The 13758-nt window shown below is 39.7% G+C and overlaps 3 protein-coding genes across 4 annotated transcripts; 1 reads left to right on the top strand and 2 right to left on the bottom strand.

The window, feature by feature from the left end:
* The first annotated feature begins 3199 nt into the window (after positions 1–3199).
* LOC119546973 (pyruvate dehydrogenase E1 component subunit alpha, mitochondrial-like) lies at positions 3200–4794 on the top strand. Its single transcript, XM_037853621.1, has 2 exons — positions 3200–3779; positions 3960–4794. Exons 1-2 carry the CDS (start codon positions 3284–3286, stop codon positions 4733–4735), a joined length of 1272 nt encoding a protein of 423 aa, XP_037709549.1. The 5' UTR covers positions 3200–3283; the 3' UTR covers positions 4736–4794.
* Positions 4795–6863: 2069 nt separating this feature from the next.
* LOC119548320 (40S ribosomal protein S26) lies at positions 6864–7595 on the bottom strand. The gene is made up of 2 exons (XM_037855500.1): positions 7485–7595; positions 6864–7401 (listed from the first exon to the last, which is right to left on the bottom strand). Exon 2 carries the CDS (start codon positions 7391–7393, stop codon positions 7049–7051), a length of 345 nt encoding a protein of 114 aa, XP_037711428.1. The 5' UTR covers positions 7394–7401; positions 7485–7595; the 3' UTR covers positions 6864–7048.
* A 1392-nt stretch (positions 7596–8987) lies between these two features.
* Positions 8988–13758, bottom strand: LOC119546984 (pre-mRNA-splicing factor CWC22 homolog). 2 transcript variants are annotated; one of them, XM_037853637.1, is made up of 3 exons: positions 13049–13758; positions 11413–12766; positions 8988–11350 (listed from the first exon to the last, which is right to left on the bottom strand). In XM_037853637.1, exons 1-3 carry the CDS (start codon positions 13664–13666, stop codon positions 9354–9356), a joined length of 3969 nt encoding a protein of 1322 aa, XP_037709565.1. In that variant the 5' UTR covers positions 13667–13758; the 3' UTR covers positions 8988–9353. The 2 variants fall into 2 exon arrangements, with proteins under 2 accessions (XP_037709565.1, XP_037709566.1); XM_037853638.1 differs by lacking the exon at positions 13049–13758 and having other exon boundaries at positions 11413–11831; positions 11906–12067.

Genomic DNA, 13758 nt, shown 5'->3' on the forward strand with positions numbered 1-13758 from the left:
CCATTTTTCCACCGGCATGTAAAAGTGGGTGGCAGCAACTTAATTGCATGCACGAAATGCAGGACTCGAATGAATGACATTCATTTTCGATTCGCTTCCACTGTCTTTGCTGCACTTCCGTTTGCCACACACACAGGAAGGCAGCCAAAGGATTCGGATTCGGATTCGGATTCCAGCAGGATGAAACTTGGATGGAAAAAAAATGGGGCGGAGGAAAAAGCATCAGGAGCCATCAATGTTGAGCAATTGGGTCGACGCCCCTCTCGAAATTCATAAAGCATTCTCATTGAAAATAATTAAAATGCGTCAAGCGTTCAAAATCAAGCAGCGTGGAAATTTAATTGTATTGAAACGAAGGGAGAAAGGCTCACCTGTTCCCCACTATTTCCCCCATTTTCTCGCCCCTTATCGATGGGAATGAATTGGTTCCATTTGGCAATTGGGCCAACAAATGAGTTCATTTCTTTATTTTTTTCGTATTTACTTTCACAGCTGACCAAGTCGGGAATGAATAAAGCAAATATGGAAGTTGGGAGCGATAAATGCAATTGATCAGAGATAAATAGAACAAAAGGAGTGGCGGAAATTACTAAAGATACAGCTACTGTTTCTTAAGAGGACATTTTAATGGCATTATCTTTAATTATAGTATTGCGCACAATGTCGGTTCAATAATAACATTATAACAATTTCTTTAAAAGAATTTACGGAATATTTAAAGAATATTACCTTTATTTATTATACCTTGTATATTACTCGTAGAGTAAAGGGGTGTACTAGATTCGTCGGAAAGTATGTAACAGGCAGAAGGAGCGTTTCCGACCCCATAAAGTATATATATTCTTGATCAGGATCACTAGCCGAGTCGATCTAGCCACGTCCGTATGAACGCAGAGATCTCGGAAACTATAAGAGCTAGAATATTGTGATAAAGCATGCAGATTCTTGGGATTCTTGCACAGCGCATGTTTGTGCCACGCCCACTGTAACGCCCACAACTGTCGAATACGACTTTTTTATTTAAAATTGATTTTATTGATCAGTTCCTATCCACAATCCAATACAAATTGGACTATTATATTTATAGCAATCGCAATATTATCTGAAAAATTATGAATTACTTAGTTAACAATTTAAATGGTCAGTAGTACCGTTACCACACGCTAGGAGGCGCCACCCGTTAGGTGGTGCGCCAAAAGATATGCTATGAAATTTTATTTTAAAATTGGTCAGCAGGTTAAAGTTGTTTACCTGAGTAACGGGTATCTGGTAGTCGAAGTCGTTCTTTCTAGTTTTTAATATCAACACTTTTCTTAAATTTAAATTCAGTTTTCCATTATTAAAATTCTGTCCTCCTCACCTACGAACGTTCGATTATAAATGTTCATATGCATATAAATATGCGTTTCGTGTTTTTTCCGCATTTCTGCCTTACTTTACAGAGGACACATGCTACATTTCCCATGGTCAAAGGGAAAAGCGGCCAGAGCCCAAGGCCACGTGAAGTACAGTGAACACTGATGGGGTGAGAAGAGGTGATGGCATCGGCATAATAAAAACCCGCAGCTGTCATTGGCAATAAAAATAATAACACCCATCGAGTGCTCGCAAAGTAACAAAAGCAACAACAGTCAAACAATTTCGGTTGTTCGAATTTTTTTATCAATCACAAAATAAACACTCAACAATGGAATGGGATTGGCAATGGAATATGTATATGTTTTTTTATATTATCATATTTATTTATAGGTTCTACATGTGCCCCACCGGAAGCTGTAAGCGTCATTCTCGTTTCACTTTGATATTGTTCAAGAGCAAAAATGCATAAAAAATAAATTTTAATTTTGAGAGGAGCACATTTCAGCGCCAACATATTCGCCATAATTGAAGTAAAAGCCAACGGCATTTGATTATTTGTATATAAATAAAACGAAAAACCTTTTTTTACGATTTGTTTGACATGGAATCATGAAACACAAGAAACATGATGTTCGTAGAGGGCCAAAGGAAAAGCTCCTTCCCACGAAGAACAATTTTTCATTTCCACCGAGGCAAAAAGAAAAGAAAAGTCTACAAATATATGGCAGTCTCATAAATAGGAGACCAGAAATCAATTGACAATTTATTGTTTGAAACATAAAAAATGAGCGAGTGCAAGTTGAGCTTGGGCAGGATGTTGGGTGGGTTCGGGGAAAAAATCTATATTAAATTACGAGCCAGCTAACAAAATGTCAAAATAATAATAATAAAAAAGTAAAATGACAAAAAAAGGAAATTTGACAAGTTAAGAAATAAGGATATCCTGTAAAGTAAACTGGAATGATATGAGATATGGTAATATTTTAATATATCCTATCAGTTTTTTGGGTTAAATATATTTATAAGAGTAAACCTATAGTATTCAACTGCAATCGTCACAATCAATTAAAAACATGCGACAAAACAATTTTTAATCGTTTTGCAACACAATATTTTAATAATAAATGTATTTGGTTTTTCACTGCCTGTTGCTCGGATTCTCTGTCAGCAAATACACCCATTATTTGAGGAGAATCCCATGACATAGACATATATGTACCATACACATTTATATACAAAGAGATATGGTATGTGCATTGCCTGACTTTTTGTGGCCATTGTTGCTCGGTCGCTGTTGTTGATGCTGTTGCTGTTTCTCTGGTGTGCCCAATTGCCTTTAAATTGTACCGAGTGTTAAGTGGCGCACGTTAAAAAAACATTTAACGTTTTTATTTACGATACACCCAGTCGCCAACAACAGAAACCCCAGAAAAGCAACAGAAAAAAAAAGATTGTAGGACCCCTGGTGGAGGAGGCAGTGAAAGTGTAAGTGCAAAAAGTTATCGCAACTATGAAATATATAGAATTGAGTACCTGACCATTCAACACGACCATTGAAGTGAAATAAGTGGTTTTACATGCGTGAATAAAATGCATAGTCTCTGAAATTTATATACATATCGGTAAAAATAGCTTTACATATTTGCATATAGGTTCAAAAAAGATAGAATTATTTATTTGAGAAACAAAATAAAAGCCAATAAATGTTTACATATAAATGTATGTATTGTCTCTAAAATATATTAAAAATGTGTATTTATTATTTCCTTTACAAACTAAAAGAGATATTGACATTACTTGTCGAAATAAATCTACTATGAACTAGTCCTTATTACTTTTCCACTACAAGTAGGCACAATGATACTTGTTTTACTTTGTTGTATTAGCAAACAAGTTACGTATTTTCAGAAGAACAAAAGGGGCGATGTTCCCGGCTGGATTAGCATTTTCTCTCCGTTTTCTGCGGTGCGGGGCTCACTTTTCATCCGCGGACCTGCCACGCCCACAGCCCCCGAAAGAATGTATCGAAGTACTAGCCCATAACAAAACTAAACAACAGGGCAAAGGCGAAACATATGATGGACCGCGTTTTATATGTCTCCAAAAGGATTTCAAACGGCATCGGTTGACGGAAGGCCCCAGCATGATGGTGTCTCTTGATAAGCTCGAGGCCCTGCGGTACTATCGTCAACTGCTTGCCCTTCGTCATTTGGAAATGGCAGCCTCGAATCTTTACAAGGAGCGATTAATACGAGGATTCTGTCATTTGTATACTGGCCAAGAGGCTTGCGCCGTGGGAATCCGTGCCGCGATGGGCGAACAGGATAAAGTAATTTCAGGATATCGAATACACGGCTGGGCGTACATGATGGGCGTGTCTGCTCAAGGTGTCCTTGCTGAACTCACCGGGCGTTTAACAGGTGGGTTCTTCAATTTTTATTATAAGGAAAAATGGTATAAATGGAATCCTCTTTAAAGTAAAACCAACTTATACATCTGTAGAACTTATATATGAACATATCCTAACTCATATTATGAACAATTTCAATCTATCACATTTTATATACCCCAGGTCTTAACGCTTGAATGATTATTTTCAGGCTGTTCGGGTGGAAAAGGCGGTTCCATGCACATGTACGGAAAGAATTTCTATGGAGGAACTGGGATAGTTGGAGATCAGGTACCCTTGGGAGCCGGACTGGCTTTAGCTGGAAAGTATCTGAAAGACGAATCAGTATCTCTAGCTATCTATGGAGATGGTGCTGCTAATCAGGGCCAGATTTTCGAAACATTTAATATGGCTCAACTTTGGAAGCTACCCATAATTTTTGTATGCGAAAACAACAACTATGGCATGGGCACAAGTTCCAAAAGATCATCCAGCAACAATGAATATTATACAAGAGGAGACCATCTGCCAGGCATCCAAGTGGATGGTCAGGATGTTTTGGCCGTAAGGAGTGCAGCCACATTTGCCATTCAACATGCCAAGGAAAGGGGTCCTCTAATACTAGAACTGAAAACCTATCGCTATGGCGGTCATTCCATGTCGGATCCTGGAACGAGTTATAGAAGTAGAGAGGAAATCCAAAGGGTTAGAATGGAGCAAGATCCCATCAAGAGTTTTAAGCAGGTTATTATGAAAGAATTCAACATTTCGCAGGATGAAATCAAGGAACTGAATAAGCTAGTGAAAATTGAGATTGAGGAAGCCACAAAGGCAGCTAGATGCGATGAGGAACCCAGTTTACCACATCTCTGGAGTGACGTTTATTCGGGTTATTATGAAGGGCACATAAGGAATGTCAAAGAACATTCATTGAAACATATAAACATGCCTAAAATGTATAATTTAAAACCTAAGACTGAATCATAAAATTCTAAGTTCTAAACTGTAAAATCATACAAATAAATAAATGGGAACTTATAAAAAAATCGTAATTAAAAAAGGGTCCTACTTGCAAAAAGTAAACTCTTTCAGAAATCAAAACTGTCCTTAAAGGTGAACCCTGCACATCCTCATCATAACTTTCATTAGCACTTGTGTGTGCTCTATTTAATTTATGCTAAATGATCAGCGGCTGCTTCTTATGTCTACGTTTTATTTTTATTTTCCCGGCAAAACGAAAACAATAATTCAGCTCAGCGGGCTGCTGAAACAGCAGAAAGCGAAGAAAAAATTGTTACGGCTCAAGAAAAAAAATGAAAAAAAAGGGTAAGCAGGAAAAGGAAGTGTACACACATACACACGCATGCGACCCATTGGGGGCAGGTCCTTGCCTCCCCCCTCACCCACACCCACGCACTCATTTGCCTTTGCACTCACGTCTGTGTAATTTATGCCAAAAAACAGTATGCAAGGATTTACCCTGGGCAGCGCACAATTACAATGGGTATATAAGAATATAAAGTTTCGATCTAATATGGTCTTGAAAAACTTGTTATTCTGTAAGGAATTCCAATAGATATTGTATAATTACTTATGGAAAATTATAATAAATATGAGCAAGGTTAAAATAATTAAGGAATCCCATTAGATATTGTAAAATAATTATGGAAAATTATAATAAACATGATCAAGGTTAAAATAAATATTTAACCAATTACGACTTGTAGTTCTTTTATGCAAACCATAAAGACGTAAAAGTAAACTTTATTAAATTTCACTTAAAAAATTAATTCTTATTTTATTTCATTAATTTGCAAATGTCTAAAGCCAAATTATATATTTTCTGAATTAATAAATGTCATATTTAAATTATTTTGTCATCGGAACTTGTATTATACATTTTACATTGCAATGTGGCGCCACTACGAAGAATCATGGAAGCTTTGAAGTTGCTTTCTACATGGCATTTTACATTGTGTCGAATTTCTTTTTAAAGTAACGCACACACACAATATTGTTTATTTTAAAAAACTAATTAAACTAAATTAAAATTTTCTTACTGAACGCCATCACCACAAGACTTCCACCTCTTTAATATTCCAGACTTTTGAGCAGAGGAAAGCCGGAAATGAGATATCACACACGAGTAAGTACACTTCCAAACAGGAAACAAGTGGAAGCGTCGATGATGGGAGATAGTTATGAATAAGAAGGTGGGAAGAGTTGTAGTTTTTACCCTAAAGCCATGGAATTTATATAAATAACAAAAGCAAAGTTATTAATTAAAGTCAGAGCACCTGGTGAGACCACAATGTTGGTGATGAGGTTATATTAATGGAAAGATTACATGTAAGTTACCGGTTTAATTTTTAAGCAGTGATATAAGATTGAATACCAAAACATAATTAATTTAACCCTTATAAACTTATTTTACAAAATATTAACCCAGTTTAGCATCTGAAGAAAATGGAAATTTAAGAAATTATTTCACATATAATCCAACATCGGCTTATCAAAGTATCCAAAAGGATGATACTGTATGTGACCATGTAGATAATAAAATATGTTTTAAAAGCAAGACAAATTTAGATCAATCATCAATTGTTTTACTTACAATACTATTATCAGCAGAACTTGATTAGGTGTAATAAAAAGTAAACAATTTAAAGATTTCTATGAAGTCTCCACCTAGGTCTTTATCGAGGGTTCTGATGTACCGCAAAAAATCGACATTTTGGCTAGACCATATCCACATTTACTTACATTACAAGTTTTGGCACATTTGTTTTTTAAAGGGGTTTGCAAATAGTATAATAATGAACAACAAATATGCACAGGTATGTTTTGTATGTTGTAGGTGCTCCCATCGAGAGACGCTTCGCAGTTTCTTATCAGCAGTTCCCGCGAAAATGCCGGACTCCACATGTACATACAAAGGTGTTATAGTAAAGGGTTTTCTTTTCTGGACAAGACCTACTTGCCATTCTTGTCTTATTACACTACAAATCCCTTCGTGATTATCTTCTCCAAACAGACTGTATACGATGATGCGATAATAAAGGGTTGGCACAATAAGTAAGTCTACATTTTAGGTGTTTTTTGTAAGTAGTAGCTGTTTCCCAATGAAGCACGCTGTTTATTTCAAATAAAAAAGTACTGGATGCATATATTTCGTCTGCTTATCTTGGCTTTGCCCCAAACCGGACAGGGAAGTACGGACGAGGAAACCCGGCTAGATGGTAGACTCCATATAGAGATGTCAGGTGGCTGCACCCAGTGCTCCTCGACTGGACAAGATCTCTACTTCCTATTCTGGTTGTTGCGGGCCATGTCCTTGGGGAAGGAGCGCAGTGGGGGCGTACGGATGCGGCGAGCCTCGCGGGATCGGTTACGCACCACCTTGGAGTGGATTGCGCAGGACACGCAGTAGTGGAGCTTCGCGTAGAGCTTGGGCAGCACGTACGAGTCCCAGATGCTGGCCTCCGTGATGTCACGGACGGCGGCGGCCTCCACAATGTTGCGGATGACGAACTTCTTGATCGCCTTGTCCTTGGGCACGCAGCGGGCGCAGTTGGTGCAGCGCACGGGCTTCACATGGCCGCGGTTGTGCTTGTTGCGTCCTCCGTTACGGCGCTTCTTGGTCATCTTGCCGGCTGTTTTTCAACGGATTAGAACAGACCGCACGTCGGTTAGCATTTATCACTGGTTTTGCTGCCCGGATGGCTGCCATAATTACCTTATTTATCGATTTTCAAAATCCGCCCAGCGAAATCCGCGTGTGTTCACGTTTCGGGAAACGAAAAGAAAGAAAATAGTGTGGACGCACCCCGCGAAACTCGGAAAGAGGTGCTAAAAAATACCAAGCCGGCATTGGCGGCGTGGTTGGCTACCAGGGCTACCAACTTTTTCCCGCCAAATCTGGCTCTTTTTTGGTCAGATAATATAAATCGCATTAAAAAGGCTAGCATATTTTTTATATTTATTTTAAGCATTATAACCTTTATTTTTAATGCCACAAAATTTGTTTGGTGGAAAGCTACTGCCTTTTTTCGTTATAATTCAAAAAATTTTAACAAAGAGAAGAGTTTTAAGTATTATCTCTAAACAAAACTATATAAAATAAAATTGTTAATAACTAGGGCTATCTAAATAATAAAATGTATATTCACTGCATGGATTGGAAACATATTATATTAGTTACACTGCTTGCTTTATTTAGCAAAAGATGTAAAAAACTTGTATTACAAGATTTTAGCTTACTTATAATGTCTATCACTTTCTGACTATAAAAAATAAAATTTTATTATGTCCTACCAATCACAGCTGTCTGTAAATACAAATAAACTTAGCCATTTGTCTCCTCTATTTTTAAAAATACGTATTAAATTTTTAACAATTCGTCAGTTTGGAGAGTAAACACAATTACTAATTTCTTCAGCTTTTTTCCCGCTATGGTTCTAGTCAGAAAAAGTTTTTTTCTTGTAGAAGTTGGCAACGCACATTAGAGTGACCAGTTTTTCAGTGAAAAATAGCTGTCTTTAGCGGGACATTTTGTTAAAAATACATTTTTCAACTATAAATATTTGTACAAAATAAAAAATAAAATTAAAATACATAAATATGTTCATAAATATAATATATATTAAGTGGCTTCGATAGAAAATAAAATTGTTACAGGAAAAAAAAATAATAGTACTTTTTATTTAAGTAGCATTTTATTATTCGCATCGGAAACGTTTAAGTTTGCTAATTGAAATTTTTAATAAAACTAAGTTTTTTTTTAACAAAATGCCAAAAATGTGGTAAGCTTCAAAAATAATTTTTACGGAACTCACATTTTGTGGATTTTTCAATCTTAATAGCACTAGCATGGGTGAATATGAATTAGGTTTTACGTAGCAAACTATAAAAATAAGTCGTTGGGTTAAGGAAAAAATATACAGTATTGTCAAAAATATTATATTAAAAAAAAAAAAAATTTTTAGATCTTTAAAAAAATAAAGAAAAATAATGAATATTTTCTATCCCTGATTTAATGCAGTTATAAAAACAAAAAAAAAAGCGTTTGGCGATCGAGACTATATATTTTGGAACATGTCTTGATAATTTTAGTGTTACAAATTTCAAAAACATGTCATGATCGATCGATCGATTGCATTGGCAGTCATTAGCTAAAGAGCTTAATGAATTAAAAGATAAATAGTCCCACTTGATATAAATTAAAAATAATTTGCAAATAAAATGTATACATGTATGCTATTAAATTTATTAAAATGGTTTGACAAAATATTACAATATTTTCGTTTATCCTAAGTACAAAGCTGCTGTCAATATAAGAAAAACGAAAATCGCGCAAAACTTTTTTATCTGTACAAATGTATAAATTTTGTCCAATTGTTAACTATACCTCATATGAAGAAATGCCTAAAAGCCGTGGATATACGTTATAGTAAAGCGTGTATAACTATTTGACAGTTGCATTTTGTACATTTATTTTTGTTTATCAGCTTAGTGGGTTTTTCTTTGTACACATGTAGAAGTAAAGTATTTAACACAAATTGTTATATGCCTTAGTTTTGTCGCGGTTTCCATTCCAGTCTCCATTTTAGCCACGTCCCTTGGAACGGTGTGAACTGCGCTCTCCTCGCGAGCGTTCACGGTCACGAGATTGAACGCGTTCCTGGTCACGCTCTCTTTCGCGTTCCCGCTGTCTCTTCAGATCACGATCACTTTCCTTTTCACGACCACGATCTGACCTTTCACCACGATCTGACCTCTCATCTCTGGACAAACGGTCACCACGTCGGCTGTCTTTTTCACCACGACTGTTCTTCTCAACACGCCTTTCGCGAGGGGAAGAATCCTCTCTTCTGCGAGGTTTCTCATAAGAAAGAGATCGATCTCGTTTTCTTTGCTTATCGTGAGAGATCGACTTTTGAACCTTCTTTTCTTTGTCATATGAATTCTCCCGGTTTCTCTGTCTGTCGTATGGAGAGCTCTCTCGGTTTCGATCCCTGCCATAGGAAGAAGAATCCCGGTTTCTTTGCCTGTCAAAGGAGTTGTCCCTGCGTCTCTGGCCGTTGCCATTCGACTGATTGCGATTGCGTTCTCTGGATTCAGGCCCTTCCAGGTTGAATTCATCACTGTCTTGCGGTTGCCCCCGAAATTTGTTGTTTTTTTGGATCTGCTCCTGGCGCTTGATCTTTGCCTGAGGCTCAGCGTCGCTTTCTTCGCTGGAAGAATTCGATGAAGATGATTCAGACGACGACTTCTCGCTTTCTTCGCTGCTGCTGGAACTTGAGCTCTCCTGGCGTTTCCTCTTGCGTTTTGATTTCTTTTTCGCTGCCTTCTTTTCTTTCTCTTTCTCGCGCTTTTTATCCTTCTCCTGTTCCTTCTCTCGTTCTTTTTGCCTTTCCCTTTGCTTCTCTTTTTCCTTTCCCTTCTCATTTTTCTCTTTTTCTGTCTCCCTTTCCTTATCCGACTTCTTTTTCTTCTCTGCCTTTTTGTTCTTGCCCTTTTTGGCCTTCTCCTTACTGACTTTCTTTGACTTCTTGTCTTTGTCCTTGCGTTTGCGTTTCTTCTTGGGCTCTGAGCTGGAATCGGAGCCTGAAGATTCACTAGAAGATTCGGAACTGGAATCGTCTTCACTGGAGTCATCGCTGCTGTCCGAGGAAGATGATGATGACGAGGAGGACGACGGTGGGGTTATCTTGGAATTTCCTGCGGGAGCAGACCCATCTTTAAAAGGATTCCCTCCGGTAGTGGCCAGAATTTCAGCATTTATTGCGGGAACAGCCTTGGGGGCAGTTTTCAAGAATCTTCTCAAATCATCGGTCAGACCACCCAAACCAATGGAGGTGAAGAAATTAATGGAGAAGCGGGTGTTTCTTGGATTATCCTTGGGGAACAAGCCAGCTAGGCTTTCAACCAAAACTTCGTCTTTGAGCTTAGCATTTAGTTTGCCCAAGCCCATGTACTCAGCAAGCTCCTGAAATAGGATTTTAATAAAGATCCTGCTCGATGACGTGGTGTCATCCTCGTTCAGTTGGATGCACTCCAGCACATCCCAACTGATGGCGTCGGTAAATAGCAGATGGGCGAAGAACTTGCTGACGTTTCTCAAGCGATTCGTATCTAATCTGTGGGTGGTCTGATAGGTGTCCTTAAAGATCTCCTCAAAGGGGGGTATATAGATCTTGTTAATGTTGCAGAACCGCTGAGCCAGCAGTCCATAGAACTTTTCATATGTTCTCTGTTCCGCACAGCAATCGAGGAACATGTGGCAGAGTTCTATTTCTTGACCGGGTTTCAATTGCATCTTCATCAGTTTGTGGGCACACTCCTCATAATCCAAGCTAGAGTTAATGGTTAAGTAAATTGTGCGTCGCAGGGCAATCAGATTGGTCTCGGTGTTGTCGATTATGTCGCCACCCTCGGTTTTCTTTTCCGCATCCGATCCAGATTCTGCATCCGAATCGCTATCCGAGTCCGATCCGGAACCTGACCCTGAACTACTACCATCATCGCTGCCCAGGATCTCGCGACTCAGTCCTTTGTATTTCTCCTCATTCTCAGCGTAGTTGTCGTCAAATTTAAAAACATCTTTAATGGGGAAAAAACATAGCATTAGATACAATACAAATGCTTTAATGGGATAGACTTACTCAGTATATCCTCCGTTTCAGTGGCTTCGTCCAACATCATTAGATGCGTGAACTGATCGTCCTCCTCCACCAGCTCCAGTTCCGGAACAACAGCCTGATGGTCCTTAAAGCCATCCTTTCGCACCTGGAACAGCACTTCGATCATGTACTGTACTCGCTTGTCCAATTTTCCCTCATGCAGGATGTTCCTTAGCATCTCGAAGATGGCCCCAATGCCTTTGGACGAAACCTCAGTCAGTTTCATGCCGCACTCCTTCAGAAAACTGATGGCCACCTCCACAGAATCATCCGTAGGTGTTTCCACCAGCAGGGTGAGGATCTCTAGGGCCAGAATTTCATGGGCCACACGCTGGTTGACCAAGTGACCAATGAATCTAGTCGCCGACATGCAAACCAACTTATCATTACGGCGAAACGCCCTACGAAATTGGATGACGAGACGTTTGAGGAGGAGCTCTCCAATATTCGGAAACTTTGAGTTTATAATGCTCACCAGAGCGGCGTAGACATGGGTAAACGTGGGCGAAGCAGCCTGGGCTTGGATAATACTCCTGCTGAGTAAACCCCTTCCCCTGACGATATTCTCTCTCAAAAGCTCCCTGGTGATAATTGCTATATTTGTTACGTTCACTTTGTTGATGTAACCATGGATGGATTTCTTGAGGGCCTCCCAAGCGATTCTCTGATAGGCAGCAGATGCTTTGTCCGTGATCTGTGACTGCATCAAACGCAGCTTAGCTGGTGGAATATAGGCTCCTCCTGTTCTAGAGGTTAAGACATCAACCGTTTTTCGTTGACGCTCTGTTATCTTGGCAGCAGGTTCGGTTACGGTCTCATTATCAGCATTAGTGGGTTCTTGATGGCGAGCAGTTTTGGATGATTTCGATCCTGGGCTGGAGGTGGAAAGTTCTCGCTTGCGACCTTTAGACCTCTTTCTTTCCCTGGAATCATCCCTACGCCTGCTGGTGGACCTTTTCCTCTCCCTGGAATCATCTCTACGCCTGCTGGTGGATTTATCACGCTTCTTATGGCGCTTTTCCCGCTCCTTGGCTCTTTCCTCATCTCGTTTATCCCGCTCCTCATGACGCCTCTGGCGCTCCAGTCGTCGTCTCTCCAAGGAATTCGATCTACGACGGATGGGACTGATACTGCGGCTTCGGGTCCTACTGTTCCCGCTCCTCGAGCGAGGACGACGACGGCTGCGAGGCGAGGGACTCCTACTGGAGGATCTAGGCCGACGTCGCTTGTCATCCTGGCTGTGGCTTCGTTGGCGGTTGGTCTCTTTGGATGGACTGCTCTGGGCGGCGCCGGTTTTCTCACTCTCCTTGGCAGGCGGCACGTCATCATCGTCTTTCTAAAATAGGGGAAAATTAAACAAGAGTATTATTTTGAATTAATATATAATAAATGGAGTTGAGTAAATAGACTTTTTTACAAGGACATCACAGATATTAGCATTTTAAGACCATTAACATATTACAAAAACTATCCAAGCAAATTTAATTGGTTAGAAATCAAAAATATGCAAACATAAGATTGATTTATTACTAATATTATAATAATCTTGTTAATAAACGATTAAAAATCAATTTTTGAATTTCAGTGATGATGAAATGATACCAAAGATTGATCTTACATCGGTTATTTCGCCCTCCTCGCTGTGGTTGTCCGTTGTGGGAGGCTCCACTGTACCGGCAGCTGCTTCCTCTGGCGACTCCTTGCTACTTCCGCTGCTTCCATTGGTGGTCACCGGCTGCTCCTCCCCGTTTCCCCGCTCTTCTGCCTCTTTTTCAACGTGCTCCGCCTGACTCTTCGGGTTTTCCAGCTTTTTCGTCACACCTGTGGCTTCTGCTTCCTCTTCCCGTTGGAAAGGTGTTTCTACATTTTCCGCTTCATTTAATTTCTCACTTTCCGCCGTCGCAGCAGCAGCTGCTTCTTCTTGCTGCTTTTCCACGCCAGCAGAATGGGAAATTGGCTCGGGCTGCGAGGGAGAATCTTCAGCTGGATTTTTTTTGTGTTCACATGGATCCTCATCCTCCTTGGCTACTCCTTCCTTATCGCTATCCTCCTCCCGATCCCTATCATCAGTTTTTTTCGCATCTTTGGCGGATTGCTCCGGCTCTGCTTCCTCTTCCTCGCGCCCGCTGCTCGCCGAGGAGGAGGATTCGCTCCTGGCGTCGCTGTCGCTGCCACTGGAGGAGCCGCTGCTGCTGGAATTGCTGCTCGAATCGCTCTCGGCATCGCTTTCCCCCATCGCGCGTTTATTTCGGGAAAATGTAAGGGAAAACAACGATGAAAATTTATTTGGGCAAAAAACACAACGCGGCGATACAGCGGAATTATCGA

This window comes from Drosophila subpulchrella, chromosome 2L (genome assembly GCF_014743375.2).
Source record: "Drosophila subpulchrella strain 33 F10 #4 breed RU33 chromosome 2L, RU_Dsub_v1.1 Primary Assembly, whole genome shotgun sequence".
In the NCBI taxonomy this organism is placed as follows: domain Eukaryota; kingdom Metazoa; phylum Arthropoda; class Insecta; order Diptera; family Drosophilidae; genus Drosophila; species Drosophila subpulchrella.